Below are 13,355 nucleotides of genomic sequence, written 5' to 3' on the forward strand. Positions count from 1 at the left end.
GTCAGAACATACATATTGCGCGATTCCATTTTGGGAAAAGAAAAAGTGTGTGTGTGTGTCGAGTACGTGTGTGTTTTTTAAAATAGCCTGAATATTTGCATTTCATCTGTCCCCAAATTCTGTCAGCTCTACTTTGAAATAATCCAGAATCCCGCCATAAAATCACATCATCCCTCTGCTCAAAATCCCCCAAGGCTTCCATTCTCTCTTGGATTTTAATCTCGAAGTAAAAGCCAAAGTCATTACAGTGGCCTTCAAGATCCTATGTGCTCTCGCCACCACCATCCCTCTCAAGGAAAACAAAATAAATAAACATAAAAATAAATAAACATAAAAAACAAAATAAATAAACATAGCAAAACAGAAACAGAGTCATAGATACAGAGAACATCAGGTGGTTGCCAGAGGGGAGGGGTTGTGGGTTGAGTGAAATAGGTGAGGGAGATTAAAAGGTACACACTTCCAGTTATAAAATAAATGAGTCATGAGAATAAAATGTACACCATGGGGAATATAGTCAGTAATATTGTAATATCTTTGTATGGTGATGGATGGTAACTAGACTTATTATGATGATCATTTTGTAATGTACAGAAATATTGAATTACTGTGTTGTGTAACAGGAGCTAACATAGTGTTGTAAGTCAATTATACTTCAAAAACAAACAAACAAACAAGAATCCCAAACAAACAAATGAACTCAGAAAGACCACATGAAATAGGTCAGATCTGTGGTTACAAGAGGCTGGGTGTGGCAGGAGGGGGAATTGGATGAAGGTAGTCAAAAGGTACAAACTTCCAGTTATAAGATAAGTACTAGGGATGTGATATTCAACATGATTAATATAATTAACACGGCTATATGTTTTTTATGAAAATTGCTAAGAGTAAATCCTAAGAGTTCTCATCACAAGGAAAAAAATTATTTATTTATTTATTTATTTTGCGGTACGCGGGCCTCTCACTGTTGTGGCCTCTCCCGTTGCGGAGCACAGGCTCCGGACGCGCAGGCTCAGCGGCCACGGCTCACGGGCCCAGCCGCTCCGCGGCATGTGGGATCTTCCCGGACCGGGGCACGAACCCGTGTCCCCTGCATCAACAGGCGGACTCTCAACCACTGCGCCAACAGGGAAGCCCGGAAAAAATATTTTTTCTTTTTCTTTATTTTATATCTATATGAGATGATGGATATTCACTAAACTTTTGTGGTAATCATTTCATGATATATGTAAGTCAGATCATTATGCTATAATGCTTTCAACTTGTACAGTGCTGAATGCCAATTATATCTCAGTAAAACCACAAGGAAAAAAATACATGTTAAGTTCTATGTGTAAATGAGTATTATCCCCCTAAAAGTCGTTCTCTTCTCTTCCCATTATTTGCCCCTCCCTATACACACACCATTTAGTCAATAACTAAAAGCAGGTAAAATCAAAAGAAGTCAACATTCTTCAACTTCCAGAATTGTTCCAACCAATCATTGGTTTCATGAGTTCTCCCCCCACAACCCCCAAGAGGCTTAGAAACAGGACTTTCCAGTCATATTTATATACTCCACCTATCCCAGATATAAATATATCTATTATATATTTATCTTATAACTTCATATTACTGTTATTAGTAGTTCTGAAAGTTTTTCGTTCATTTTCTTGGAGTTTTTAGGAAGACATTTATATTTATATAATCTTCAAATAATGATAATTGTTTTTTCTAACGTGTGCCTTATTTCATCTCATTATATATTTGCTTTGGCTAGAACTTTCAAAATAATATCCGTAATAGTGAGCATCCCCACTTTGTTTATTATATTAAAATAAATGTCCTTGGCATTTTTCAGTTAAGTATATTGTGAATCTTGGTGTCAGATAAATATTCTTTTCCATATTGAATAAGTTCCTCCTCCCTCTATTTCTCAGGAAAAGAAAGATTAGGAAGACCTAAAATTTTGTCAAAATGCTTTTTCAGCATCTAGCCTGATGATCAAAGTGGCTTTATTCCTGTGACCTAGTTTTATTGCATTATAGTTGTAAAAATTCTACATTTGCAATTTCTTCTTTTACTTGTGTTTGTTGTGTGTGTGTATGTCGACTAATATCTAATGTCTTTCTAAATTTCCCTTGAAGATTTAAAAAATATATGCAGTCTCTGTTTACCAGAAAGCAGTGTTCAATATATATATCTGTTAAATTGAACTTGTGGTTTGTATTATATAAAGTGTCCATAACCTCATTAAGTTTTCTACAAAATATGTCAAAGGCTTAGATATTACAGTAATTTTTGTAATTTATTCTTTACATCTAACTAATATTTTGTTATATATTTTGCTGTGATGTTGTCCTGTACATAAAAATATATAATAGATTTTCATTATGGATGGTAGTTATGAGTAATATAAAAATGGTGTTTGTTCTTAATCCTTCTGCTCTTAGTTCATTTCTGTCTCATTAATATTACCACCTCTGCTTTCTTACTGTTTCGTTTTCTTGTATTTCCTCTTATTTTTTATCTTTCTATATTATTTTGTTTTCAGTATATTTCTTATAAATAACAGACCCAGTCTGAGAGCATGTGTTCTAATAGAGGAGTTTAGTTCATTTAACTTTGTTGTGATTTATTTGTTCTTACATCTGTCACCTTATGTCTTGTTTTCTGTGCTTTCTTTCCATTTTTTTTTTCTGTTAAGCTTTTGCTTTATTCATTGGGTTTTTCTCCCAAGTAATTTTAATGCTCTCCTATTCGTGGTAATCTGAGTTAATTTAAATGTGTATTGTATATGTATCTGTGGGGGTTGCGGGGAGACGTGGCTTTTTTTTTTCTTTTTTTTTAGCTGCACTGGGTCTTGTTTACCGCATGCAAGATCTTCGTTGCGGCATGCAGGATCTTTTAGTTTTGGCATGCAGGATCTTTTAGTTGTGGCATGTGGGATCTAGTTCCCCCACCAGTTCTCTGATAGTTCCGGGCCCCCTGCATTGGGAGCATGGAGTCTTACCCACTGGACCACCGGGGAAGTCCCAGTATGTAGCTTTTTTATGTAGGACAGAATCATCTATGTGTTTTGATGTCTTCTATTGGAAGTCAAGAAGTTTATCTTCCTTTCACTTTCTTCTCTCCACACAGTTTTTACATTTTTAATAATCTTACACTTCATTATTCTATAGCCATTCTCATATAATGGCTAAGAGTGGTGCATACTCTAGTAGACTGGCTCTTTGACTCTGGACACCCAATACCTTAGTTTCCTCTTTTTTTTTTAAGAATAGTCTCTATTTTTTAAAAAAAATATTTATTTAGGCTTAGTTGCGGCAGGTGGGATCTTTAGTTGCGGCATGCAGACTTCTTAGTTGCAGCATGCATGCAGGATCTAGTTCCCTGACCAGGGTTCAAACCCAGGTCCCCTGCACTGAGAGCGTGGAGTCTTACCCACTGGACCTCCAGGGGAGTCCCAGTTTCCTCTTTTTTAACAGGGGATGGGTATAATAGTACAATGTCACAGAGTGGTTGGGAGGATTAAATAATTCATATAAAGTGCCTGATACATAATAAACATTTAATAAGTCGACATGCCATGATTATTTTATCAATAATCATTATTTAAGCTTAACTCTGTTCTACTGATTTTATTGCTCACTTAATTTACTGCTCATTTCTGAATTGATCTCACCTTCCCCGTCTTTATTTCTTTATTTTGATTGATTTTTTTGTCATTGCTGGCTGAAGAATTTCCTCAACCAGGGGTTGGCAAACTTTTTCTTAAAGGACAAGATAATTATTTTAGGCTTGCTGGCCATAAGGTCTCTGTCACAGCTACTCATTTCTGCCCTTGTACCTCAAAAGCAGCCATGGACAATACATAATCAAATGGCTAGCCAGCAGATCATAGTTTACCAATCCTTGCTTAAGACTTTTGTTACTGTTTTTTGTGGAATTTTGTTAGGAAGAATCTGTGGATTATATAGTTTCAAAGTCCTTGCCTGTCTGAGACAGTCTTCTGTTGCTAATATAGGTAAATGATGAGTTGACTTGTATGTAATTCTTAAATGAAAATTGTTTTCCCAGGACTTCCCTGGTGCCACAAATAAAGATCCCATGTGCTGCAACTAAGATCTGGTGCAGCCAAATAAATAAATTTTATAAATAAATAAATGAATAAATAAAATTTGTTTTCCCTCAAGATTCTATAGAACTTGCTCTGTGGTGTTCATGTTGTTGAGAATTATGATACAACCCAATATTTTCTTGTTTATGATAACTTTTTTTTTCTTCCTGTATAGTTGGGGTCTCTTTTTCTTTATCCATGGCGTTTGTCATTTCACTAGGGGAGGGTTTTTTTTTTCCTGTCTTAAAAGAGCAAGCCCAAGAAGAAAAGCTAGATTGTTACATTTACACACCATGAACTTCAGCTATTTCAGATCACTTTATTGTCTTTCTTTTTTCCCCACTAAGGAAAATTTCTGGATATTATATTCCAAAAGTTAGCAATAAAAATGTCATATCATTTTATCATTTCAAATTGCACATCATGGGAAAAACTAGATATTTTAAGTGGTAGAATGTTTACTATTTTATATAGTTTGGGCCCCCTGTATTTCAATTTAATGGGAGCATACGGCTGCACAGCCACAGAAAACATATTCAGGAAACAGTCTAAATAACTTACCCATGTTTGAGCATATTCAATCACTAAATGGTTATTAATTAAAATTTGTTAGTATAGTCAAAAAGTTATTACCGTGTTTTTTAAAAAATATTTATTTATTTATTTGGCTGTGCCAGGTCTTAGTTGCAGTACACGGGATCTTCGTTGTGGCACGTGGGATCTTTTAGTTGCAGCATACAGAATCTTTAGTTGTGGCATGCGAACTCTTGGTTGCAGCACGTGGGATCTAGTTCCCCAACCAGGGATCGAACCCCGGCCCCCTGCATTGGGAGCATGGAGTCTTAGCCACTGGACCACCAGGGAAGTCCCTACAGTGTTTTAAATTGTAATTCTAGCACAACCAACAGCAAAAACCTTGGTTTAACTGTATATCATAACACAGTGTCTTCTATAACCAATTATAGTAGATGTGGATTTTTTTTTATTTGTCATTTCAGATCTTGCATTTCAAGAATAATCATTTGCCTGATTTCAGAGCAAAATGCCATAGTTATTCTCATCATCACCATTGACTTCAGATGACATGATTAATAGTGGATATTTTGGTCAGTAGATAATTCTACAAGACAATGATGAGGGCAAGCCTGACTATGGGACTTCTGAGTTGATGCAGAAAGTGTAATTGTTAAATTTTTGAGCCACTGATATTGTTCATGCTATGCCTTGCTTCACATAAATACACCTTTTTACAAAGTTAACTGTGTATAAAAATTAAATAAGATACATAGCTTTATAAAAGGAAATATTCCTTGACTTTGTCCTTATCTTTTATCATTCTGTAAGTCTTCTGTTTTTCAAATATCTGCAGTCCTTTTACTAGGTATAATGTTAGACTGGCTCTTATCATGAAACCTAATATTAGAAAATGCTGAAGAGACTAATAGATTATCAAAGTAACTGTAAAATAGTTACTTTATTAACAGAAGTCAAATCAGACATAGAAGGCAATTAGGTCATTGAAAAGAAAATTGATCTGCTGTTGCTTAAGTATGTTTTAAAAAAATTCTTAGGACATTTTCATTTAATGTAGCACCCTTCTTTGGAAGCTAAATCATCCCAAGGAAATGCTGTAGTACAACTACAATGCATCATACCATAGGAACTTTTTTTCTCCACTCTGTGTAAAAAGGGCAGAAAGATTCTTCCAGGCTGCACCTAGGCATCATACCTTGAAGAATTCAGAAGAACTGAGAGAGGGGCAGTTTTTTTGAAACCTAATCTTGCAGGTTTTTCTTCTCCTTTTCCCAAGCCTAATGTGAGAAAACAAGACACTAAGCCCTTATATAAGAAAAATGTTAATATATTAGTCTGCAAAGAAGAAGTCCTATTGTTATTAGAAAGGATAAGTCATTCCAGAATTAACTATATTTAGAATACTGCATTTATGGGAGGCATTGGCCCTCTCAGGTACCCCAGAGGGGGCTATTAGGATGTTGAAGTTCTGGAAACAAGTTCTGAGAAACCTTTAGTAAAGACATGACATTATGCTTTTATGTATTCAGAGGGCCAGCATATATGAGGAAGTGGTTATATTTTTTTATTTCTCTAGAAAATTAAATTAGGACAATTTGTAAGAGCTACAAAGAATTAGATCTGGGCTCTGCATGAGGAAAAAAGTTCAATTAATATGGCCAACAATGGTTACACCGCAGAAGTGGTGACCTCCCTCTCAGAAATAATCAGAGGCTGTGTGATCATCCTTATAAATTCAGTAGTCAGGTCCATCATTGAAGAGAGGTGTGTCATATTATATGAATTTTTTTTCTAACTCAGAGTTCTCTGATATTGCATATTAATTACCTCATTTGTCCTAGGCATCATTTTAAAACAGGAATGGTAGAGGTGGGAATTTTGTGGTAGGAGAATCAAACCAACAGAAAATAAGAAACTGGGCTTCCCTGATGGTGCAGTGGTTGAGAATCTGCCTGCCAATGCAGGGGACATGGGTTCGAACCCTGGTCTGGGAAGATCCCATATGCCGCAGAGTAACTCGGCCCATGAGCCACAACTACTGAGCCTGCGCGTCTGGAGCCTGTGCTCCGAAACGAGAGGCCGCGATAGTGAGAGGCCCGCGCACCGCGATGAAGAGTGGCCCCTGCTTGCCGCAACTAGAGAAAGCCCTCGCACAGAAACGAAGACCCAACACAGCCAAAAATAAATAAATAAATAAATTTATTTATTTAAAAAAAATAATAAGAAGAAACTTGTTTATGTTATAACCTGTCCATTTTTGTTGTTGTTGTTCATTCCGTCAGTACTACCAAAAGAGAATTTAAGGCATAATGACTCATTATGTTGTGGAAAAGCCAGAATTAGAGCCCAAGTCATTTGCATTTCTATTAAAGAAAAATAAGTGAAAGTCATGAAAATCTTGAGACAGGTAGTGTTGTTGCTATCTGATTATTTGACTTACCACACATAGAAAAACGTTTTTTTTTTTCTTATTACTAAAACAACGTAGAAAAATCTGTGCTTTGAGCAAGTCAAGAGTTGTTATTGCTGTTGTCATTATTGTCAATGATAGAATAATGTAAAAATGTTTTATTCTTAACTAGAACAGATCTAATGTATATCCATTTACTTATAGCAAAGACTATCATGGAGTTATGAGTAAAGGATGTATAGTGATGAACTTTGTATAGAATTCCATTGTTTTGATCAGTTCCAATGTATAATTGTTTTAGAAATTGATGCGCAGAAAGTAGATTAAGCCATTAACACAAGGAGCGGGCAGAGCAGAGCTTCACTGTCACTCTACAAGCAGCCTGGAATTCAAAAGAATTCCTCTCTCTATACCTTTCTATGGAAATAGGTTGTGAATTAATGTAAACTCAAGACACCTTTAGCTTTCCAGAGCAGCTAGATTTAAAAATTACTCCAAAGCCTACATTTAAAGGGAGACAGGAGAGTATGAGAAAATTGCCTAGCAGCATATTCCTGTGTAGCATGTTTCACTTAAAGCAAGCTGGTTTTTTACTTAAGTGCCTTGACGTGATCAGCAGACGAAGATTGAATAGACTGAGAGAACTACTCCTTGAAGGACCTTGCCTGATAGACTGCTAAGGCCTAAGTGAGAGTGTGCACAGCTGCTGCCCTGACTTGCCGTATCAGTGACCAGGGCACAGGAGCTCAGCCTGAGAGTGTCAGCACATATTCTTTAATAAACACTCTGAGTCGCTCCACATAAAGCAGGTATCCTGGGAGTAAGCCAGGATAAGATAAAGAAACCTCAAGCAGTATAGGATGTGCTTTGTTTGGTAAAGTGAATTTAACCTTAGTTGTAGGAGAACATATAAGTATGATTTGCCATAATAACTCATTCAGTCATATAAATGAGTGGGCATATGCCATCACAGAACTCACAGGACAGTAGGAATAACAGATCATGATAAAGCTAAAATTTTGAGAACTCTGTGTCCCCTCCGTAATCAGTGGAGATAGGGAATGAGAATGCTGCTTTAATTCAGGAGTAGCAGCACTTTGACTGCTTCTGAGCAGATCTTTCCCTATTTCTATTCATTTGGACCACATTTCCCTTGATGTTGTGATACCGCCTCCTCTGTCACTGCTTCCTTTCTTTTTCCTATCACCTTAAGTATTGGTTTCCAGCTCATTCTACCCTTTCTTTACCCTTCTCCTCAACCTTCAGTTCTCCATGGACAACTTCATTTCAGGTCTTTGCGGCTAACATATTCATGCTAATGATTCCCAGCTTTAACCTCTCTCTTCTAAGCTTTAGACCCATATTTCCACCTATCTCCTGAACATTTTCATCTGAATATGCTATGGACTCCTTGAATTCAGCAGGTCCTATCTGAATTCATTATTTTTCTCAAACCTTTTCCATTCCTTTTATCTCTTGATTAGTGATATGCAGGCTACCTGGTAGCCTAAGCCAGTCATGCTGTCCGCCTTTTTTACTCTTAACTCATCACAGCTAATTAATCATTAAGTTATATACTTTCTGCCTCAAGTTATTTCAGATACGTTTCCTTCTCTCCATGACCACCGCCATCACCTCAGTTCACATTTGCACCATTTACAAGAGCTTTTATGATCTTTTCTGAGGCTGCTTCTTGTTTTCCAACTCATCCTTCACACTGTAGCCAGAGAAGTTCTTTCTGAATGCCTGTGTGATTGTGGCACTCCTCCACTTAAAACTTTCAGTGACCTCACATTGTCTGCAGTTCTTACAATTTCAAGAATCTGTAAGGATTAGGCAAATAATGTATGTGAGTGCAGTGGGCCAAGTTTGAGACAATAGGGGAGAACAGGGAGGCACTCCTGGTTAAAGAAATTCATATTTAGAATTTTAAAAAATATGTGACAAGTCTATCAGAGAATCTGATGTTGTCTATGCCTATGAGTGCAACCAAGCTTAAACTACTGAGCTCCTCACATACAGTGTTTCTTTGATATCAGGTAAATCCCTTAGATGGACCACTTGAAACTCTGAGCTATTGCAGAGACTGATGTAACCAGTGAGTCATGTTTGGTTGTTTTGTTTCTAAGTCAAAACATACCAGAATAAAGAGTATTGGTTTATTACTTTAAGTACCACTGTCTTCATATTGGAGGCTGTGGAACATAATGAAAAGATTATGAAGGGCTTTGGAGTCAGTGTTGACCTATGTTCACTTACCAGTTCTGCTGCCTATTAGCTGTGTGATTTTGAGCTAGTCATTTAGTGACTTTGAGCGCCAATTTCCTACTCTGTTGAAAAAATTAAGAAAGAAATAAAATTTTCAGTATTGAGAATACAAAATCAGATAACAGCTTAGAATTATTCAGCCCAATGCTTGGTACATAGTAACTCTTCAATAAACGATAGCATCCAGACAGGTAGGAATAATTTGAGAAGTGACAATAAATATACGAAAATCTAATCCCCCCCACTGCATCCTTCTCAGCAATCATACTGGTGGCCTAAGAAGAGCAAACCTGTTGGAAGCCATTATCAAGTGAAACAGGCAATTGGAAACTGACAAGCACATGATTCACCCAGGCAACTAAAAACCAGGAGCTTACCCACTTAGTTGGCTAGCTAGCTGAGAATGGAATTTAAGCCTAGAAAGTGTTGATACTGACAAATTCATGAGCATGATGGGAATCTGGACTGTCTGTAACAATGCATAATACACTAAGCCCTTTTTTACTCTTTTGTCTACATATAATCTTTAATTGTTACTATTTTTTTTACTAAAAGTGATAATTAACTGAAAATTTAATTCAGTAGTATTAGGATATATAGGAAATTTTATTTTGGTTTATTCTTTATAGCTATATAAATTTGAAGCACCAAAGGAAGGAGATAAACGACTTAGTTTTCTTCTTTTTTTTTTTGGCCACGCAACATGGCCTGTGGCATCTTAGTTCCCCAACCAGGGATCAAACCCAGGCCCCTGCAGTGACAGTGCCGAGTCCTAACCACTGGACTGCCAGGGAAGTCGCTATTTTCTTTAGTAGAACGTTTAGCATTGGTAAGGAAGGAGGGCTGTTCTATTTATATTTTATCCTAATGCACAAATATATTAATTTTATTTTGATTAACCTAGGAACATTAAAGAAGTCTTGAAACACTTTCATCATTCACTTAAGGGAAAAAAAATATACTGTCTTCTCAAGCTTTGCACTTTTCATTTTGTTTTTTAAACATTTAAGTGTACTTTGCTTAGTAATTTGTGTACCCAGCTGACATGGTTAAAATAGGGGGCTGGGTAGCTGACATTGTGCTTTTCTGCCTTACCACAGAGCTATAGTGACATTGAGTAGAGCGATGTAGATAATAACCTGTTGGCAGAACGATATCCACTGAACTCCTGGTTGTACTTACAGTGGAGAGACTAGAAAAAACAAAGTAGAAAGCTAACTTGTTTTAAAAAGGCAAGACAAAGACTTAGAGTTTTAGCTTCTTACTTTGCAGCAGTATATCTCACCCCAAATAGACTTTCATGCCCAGATAAATAACACTATATTTAAGTAACAGAACAACGTTAATATTATTCAGTTAAGAGGATGGTTTCTAAGAAAGCAAAGCTGAAGTATTTAAAAAGAGAGTGTTGAAACACAAAGATAGACAAGTGCTATCTTTACTGGCCATGGTAAAATTCTCTTTTGGTTTTAAGGACTATTGCTAAAAGGTTGATTAAGATACATATGGTGGCATTCTGTGACTTGATATTACATTTTAATGTTTAACTATCTTTTTTTCTTAAAGGAATGATTATTTTTGGTCAATACCTTCTAAATATTTTTCTTGTTTCTTCCTCCCTCCCTCCTGTCCTTCCATCCTTCCTAACTTGCAGCTCCTCAGAGAAATTTTGAAATTGCCTTCAAGATGTTTGACTTGAATGGAGATGGAGAAGTAGACATGGAGGAGTTTGAACAGGCAAGTTTTCCTGGAAATTTCCTTTGAATACATTAATATTTAACACATTTTCATGTGCCTTGGAGTTACTGTGGTCTTGGTCAGTATATTCTGATGCTATCCAATTTTTGAAGTACCAAATGTATCATTTTTCAGAATTATCTCCACTTTTAATAGGTGAGGTTTTTTTGTTTGTTTTTACTCTAAATGTAAGGAATTATTTGAGCATATTATTAAGGTCAACATTGCTCTGATTCCCCAACATAAATTAGACTCTAATGCTGAGAGGCTAAGTTACGGTTATTCAATCATATATCCAATCAACATTTATTAAATAGCTCCTTTGTGCTAGGCAGTTCCAGAATACAAGGATGAATGACATATGTTCTGAAAGGATTTCTGTAAGAGAAGGAAAAATGGTACGATGCCTTTTACTGTAGCAGGTTCCAGCCATAAAAGTATATAGTTTCTTCTGAATCCTAGGAAGAGATTACATTTCCATCAAACTTCTGTTCTTGGAGGGCCATGGTGTCTCTCCAGGTATAATTATTATGTTTGGTAGAAGTGGTTTCAAAACAGAAAAAAATATATATGTGGGAGATAACATTTTTGTATTCACAATGAGTAAAGAGGCAAAAAGGAAGTGGGAGAAAGTATCAGGAATAGTGTATCTTTAAATAAGAAATGCACAGAGACGGGCTTCCCTGGTGGCACAGTGGTTGAGAGTCCGCCTGCCGATGCAGGGGACACGGGTTCGTGCCCCGGTCTGGGAAGATCCCACATGCCGCGGAGCGGCTGGGCCCGTGAGCCATGGCTGCTGAGCCTGCGCGTCCGGAGCCTGTGCTCCGCAACGGGAGAGGCCACAACAGTGAGAGGCCCGCGTAATGCAAAAAAAAACCCCCAAAAAAACAAAAAAAAACCCATAAACAAACAAACAAAGAAAAGAAATGCACAGAGACAAATATTTCAAAATACCTAGATATTTATTCAAATTTGCAAGCTATGTCCGTCTAATACCTTCACTTTTCATAATTCTGCACTTCACTGGTGTTACCAGGTGGCCTCAAATGATTATAAATAGAACTTATTTTGGTATTTTTAATTTTATTTTACACAGAACTATTTTATTTTTATTGAGATATAGTTAACATATAACATTGTTTTAGGTGTATGACATAATAATTTGACCTATGTATATACTTTGAAATGATTACCACAATAAATTTAGTTAATATCCATCACCACACGTAGTTTTTTTTCTTGTGATGAGAACTTTTAAGATCTCCTCTCCTAGCAGCTTTCAAATATACAATTTAGTTTTGTTAACTATAGTCTCCATGCTTATATCCCCAAGGCTTATTTATCTTATAAGTGGAAGTTTAGACCACCTTCACTCATTTTGCCCACCCTCCATCCCCTGCTTCTGGCAACCAACAATCTGTTCTCTGTGCCTGTGAGTTCAGCTTTTTTTGGATTCCACATATAAGTGAGATCATATAGTATTTGCCTTTCTCTCTCTGACTTATTTCATCCAGCATAATGCCCTCAACGTTCATCCATGTTAATCACAAATGGCAGGATTTACTTCCTTTTTTATGTCTGAATAACATTCCAGTGTGTGTGTGTGTGTGTGTGTGTGTGTGTGTGTATCATATTTTCTTTATCCATTCATCTGCCAGTGGACACTTAGGTTGTTTCCATGTCCTGGCTATTGTGAATAATGCTGCAATGAATGTGGTGGGGGGTGCTGAAGACATCTCTTCGACATAGTGATTGGTTTCCTTTGGATAAATACTCAGAAGTGGAATTGCTGGATCATATGGTAGTTCTAGTCTTAATGTTTTGAGGAATCTTCATGCTGTTTTCCATACTGGCTACGCCAGTTTACATTCCCACTAGTGCCTGAGGATTCCCTTTTCTCCACATCCTCACCAACATTTTTGGCATTGCTGTTGAAATGCTGAATGACTTGGAGCAGTCACTCCACCATTCTGCTCACTTGACAGAGAAGGGAGTATTAATTTCATCTAATATGATCCCTTGATAACTGGCCTTGTTAAACGGATGGAACTTATAATATTGATCACAAGGAATTTTGATATAAAAACTCTTTAGAGAAACAAAAATAATTATGAGGTGGTTCAGGAGTGAATAGCTCTCATTAGAAGTTTCTCTGCTTCATTGTTCTACGTTCTACATTTTTGGGCAATATAATAATTCTTTAAGTTGAAAGTGCACTAAGCTTTAAAACATTCAAACTTTGATTTCCAGCTAAATAGGTATTTTCTTGACGGTAAATTTGTCAAGCTTACAAAAAAAGTAAAACAG

General features: G+C 36.5%; 1 protein-coding gene across 2 annotated transcripts in view; it reads left to right on the plus strand.

Moving 5' to 3' along the window:
* Positions 1–13,355, plus strand: part of MICU1 (mitochondrial calcium uptake 1) — a 201,326-nt gene that overhangs the window by 108,623 nt on the left and 79,348 nt on the right. For both annotated transcript variants that reach the window (XM_060034819.1, XM_060034820.2), the window contains exon 7: positions 10,966–11,048. In XM_060034819.1, the coding sequence (XP_059890802.1) occupies positions 10,966–11,048 (83 nt within the window). The remainder of the gene's footprint in view (positions 1–10,965; positions 11,049–13,355) is intronic.

The sequence above is a fragment of the Delphinus delphis genome, chromosome 16, assembly GCF_949987515.2.
Source record: "Delphinus delphis chromosome 16, mDelDel1.2, whole genome shotgun sequence".
Taxonomy (NCBI): Eukaryota; Metazoa; Chordata; class Mammalia; order Artiodactyla; family Delphinidae; genus Delphinus; species Delphinus delphis.